Source organism: Austrofundulus limnaeus, unplaced genomic scaffold, assembly GCF_001266775.1.
Source record: "Austrofundulus limnaeus strain Quisiro unplaced genomic scaffold, Austrofundulus_limnaeus-1.0 Scaffold365, whole genome shotgun sequence".
In the NCBI taxonomy this organism is placed as follows: domain Eukaryota; kingdom Metazoa; phylum Chordata; class Actinopteri; order Cyprinodontiformes; family Rivulidae; genus Austrofundulus; species Austrofundulus limnaeus.
Window position 1 is genome coordinate 585,701 of NW_013952767.1, and position 2,132 is coordinate 587,832.

Consider the following 2,132-nt stretch of genomic DNA (forward strand, 5'->3'; position numbering starts at 1 on the left):
ATATATTTTTAAACTTTTAGTTAAAAAAATTATAAAAACTAAAACAGCCTACAGTATTTTTACAGTCTTTATTTTACAGTTAAAATAAGTGTTTATCAAATAAAGTTTAATGTTACAACTAATTGTGGATCCCTTTAATGCAAAGACTACAACACGTTTGTTCTTTGTAATCCATTTTATTTTAAAATGGGAGTTTTTTTTCTTAACAAATCTTTTTTCAGTGGTGGCGATGACTAAGAAAAATGCCAACGCTGCCCTCGTATACTCCTTTCTTTATAAAATAGTACAGGTAAGTCTGTGGGAGGTTTTAGTTCAGCTCTTTAACTGGTACAAAATGTTTTAGACATCTAGACTTTGATTTTTATTAAAATGTTTCTMATACTTGTCAGGTCACTACCTTGACTTCCAGTATTTAGCAGTTTTGCTCTTGGAATGTATTTTTTGTCTTTTTTTGTTTTGATTTCTTCACTTGATAATGTAACATGAAAAAAGCCTTCTATACTAATAATATTTAACTTTAAATAATAATACCAAGTATTATTCATCTAAGGTTGTATACATCATTTTTGACCTGTTGAGGTCCAAGTTTTTATAAAGTTAAAGTTTTAAAGAAAAAAACAACTTTAGACAATAAAAGCTGAGCACAAATAATTTTCTGTCAATGTTTTTGAAACACAAAGTTGTAAATCCCATTTCAACCAATAAGCCTTATGTTGTGCCTGTAGGTATTTAAAGAGTACTTTAAGGAGCTCGAAGAGGAGAGTATTCGTGATAACTTTGTTACGGTGTATGAGCTGATGGACGAAGTGATGGACTTTGGATTCCCCCAAACAACTGAGAGCAAGATCCTGCAAGAGTAAGAAAACTTAACCCCTAACCAGATCATTGGCGAAGTGTCGATAATAAACAAAGCTTGCCTGGTTTTTGTGTTAGCATTGTTTTGTGGTATTTCTGCTCTACATAAAGTTTGAATAACTTTTCGTCAGAAAAATAAACTCTAGACTATCAACTGAAGGATAGTGCATCCCTCAGGTATAGTGTCTTTATTTGCTAAATAAATGTGGCACTTCAAGGGATTTTCATTTGATGTAGGTACATATATTTTTATATTTGTTCTTATAGGGCCATTTTAACAGATTACAACAAATGTTGAAGTTTATAACAGTAGGGCTTATTTAAAGGGGACATATCATGCAATATCCACTTTTTTAGCTGTTAAATACATTTTGTTGTGGACTTTGAAAGTTTAATTTAGTCTTTACTGGTACCGCAAAGATATTTTTATATTCTGTTTGGCTCTTATTTTTCAGCCCGTTCAGTTTTCTCTATTTTCTACGTTTTTTCCGAGTCTATTACGTCATATTATCTGCAATGGAACAGCCAAGTACGGTCTGCACTTACCAACTACAATTTCCTCGTCTTAATTCTTCTCTGGCTCTTGGTCAGACTCTGGCTCCAACATGTAAGGCTGGATGGACAAGTCTTCTGTTGATATCTTTTAATTTAATTGTTAATAAAATGTCTCTTCAATGCTAGAAAATGTAACCCCCTCTCTCAAACTGGAGTGGACCGGTCTGGAAGCAGGAGTGGGGGGCGGGGCTTGAAATGCCTTAAAGGAACAGCAACAAAACCAGCTGCTTTGAGATGCTCTAGAAAAGGGGTGAAAAAGGGGCTGGTAAAGTTAAAATAAGAAGAAATTCAGACCAAAGCGTTGCAGTTTCACTTTATGAAGACCCTAACTGAATGATTTAAATGTGAGAAAAAAGGATTTAAAAGTGTGATATGTCTACTTTAAAACATCTGCACAGTAATGTAGGTTTTACTGTTTTTTCCACTGAATCTTGGCTTTTAAATACAGTATTTGTGTGTGTCTACTTGTATCAGCTACAGAGAGGAGGACCATCATTTGTTTTTAACCAACAAAGTGAGGTCATTTTGCAGCTCTACTGCACTCTAGTTAGGTTTAGAGGTGGTTAATGTTAGGGAAAATATCTGGGTTTGGCATAAATGCAGTTACAAAAATGAATGGAAGTCAATACAGTGTCCTCAGTTTGATGGAAGTACAATGGTGTGTGTGTGTGTGTGTGTGTGTGTGTGTGTGTGTGTGTGTGTGTGTGTGTGCGCAACAGAGA

The 2,132-nt window shown here is 34.3% G+C and overlaps 1 protein-coding gene across 1 annotated transcript in view; it reads left to right on the forward strand.

Annotated features, from left to right (window-relative positions):
• The window catches only part of ap1m3 (adaptor related protein complex 1 subunit mu 3), a gene marked incomplete at both ends in the record, with an annotated part of 34,275 nt that overhangs the window by 2,182 nt on the left and 29,961 nt on the right, over positions 1–2,132 (forward strand). Inside the window, 2 exon segments of the mRNA XM_014023379.1 lie at positions 222–289; positions 726–856. Coding sequence (XP_013878833.1) covers positions 222–289; positions 726–856 — 199 coding nt within the window.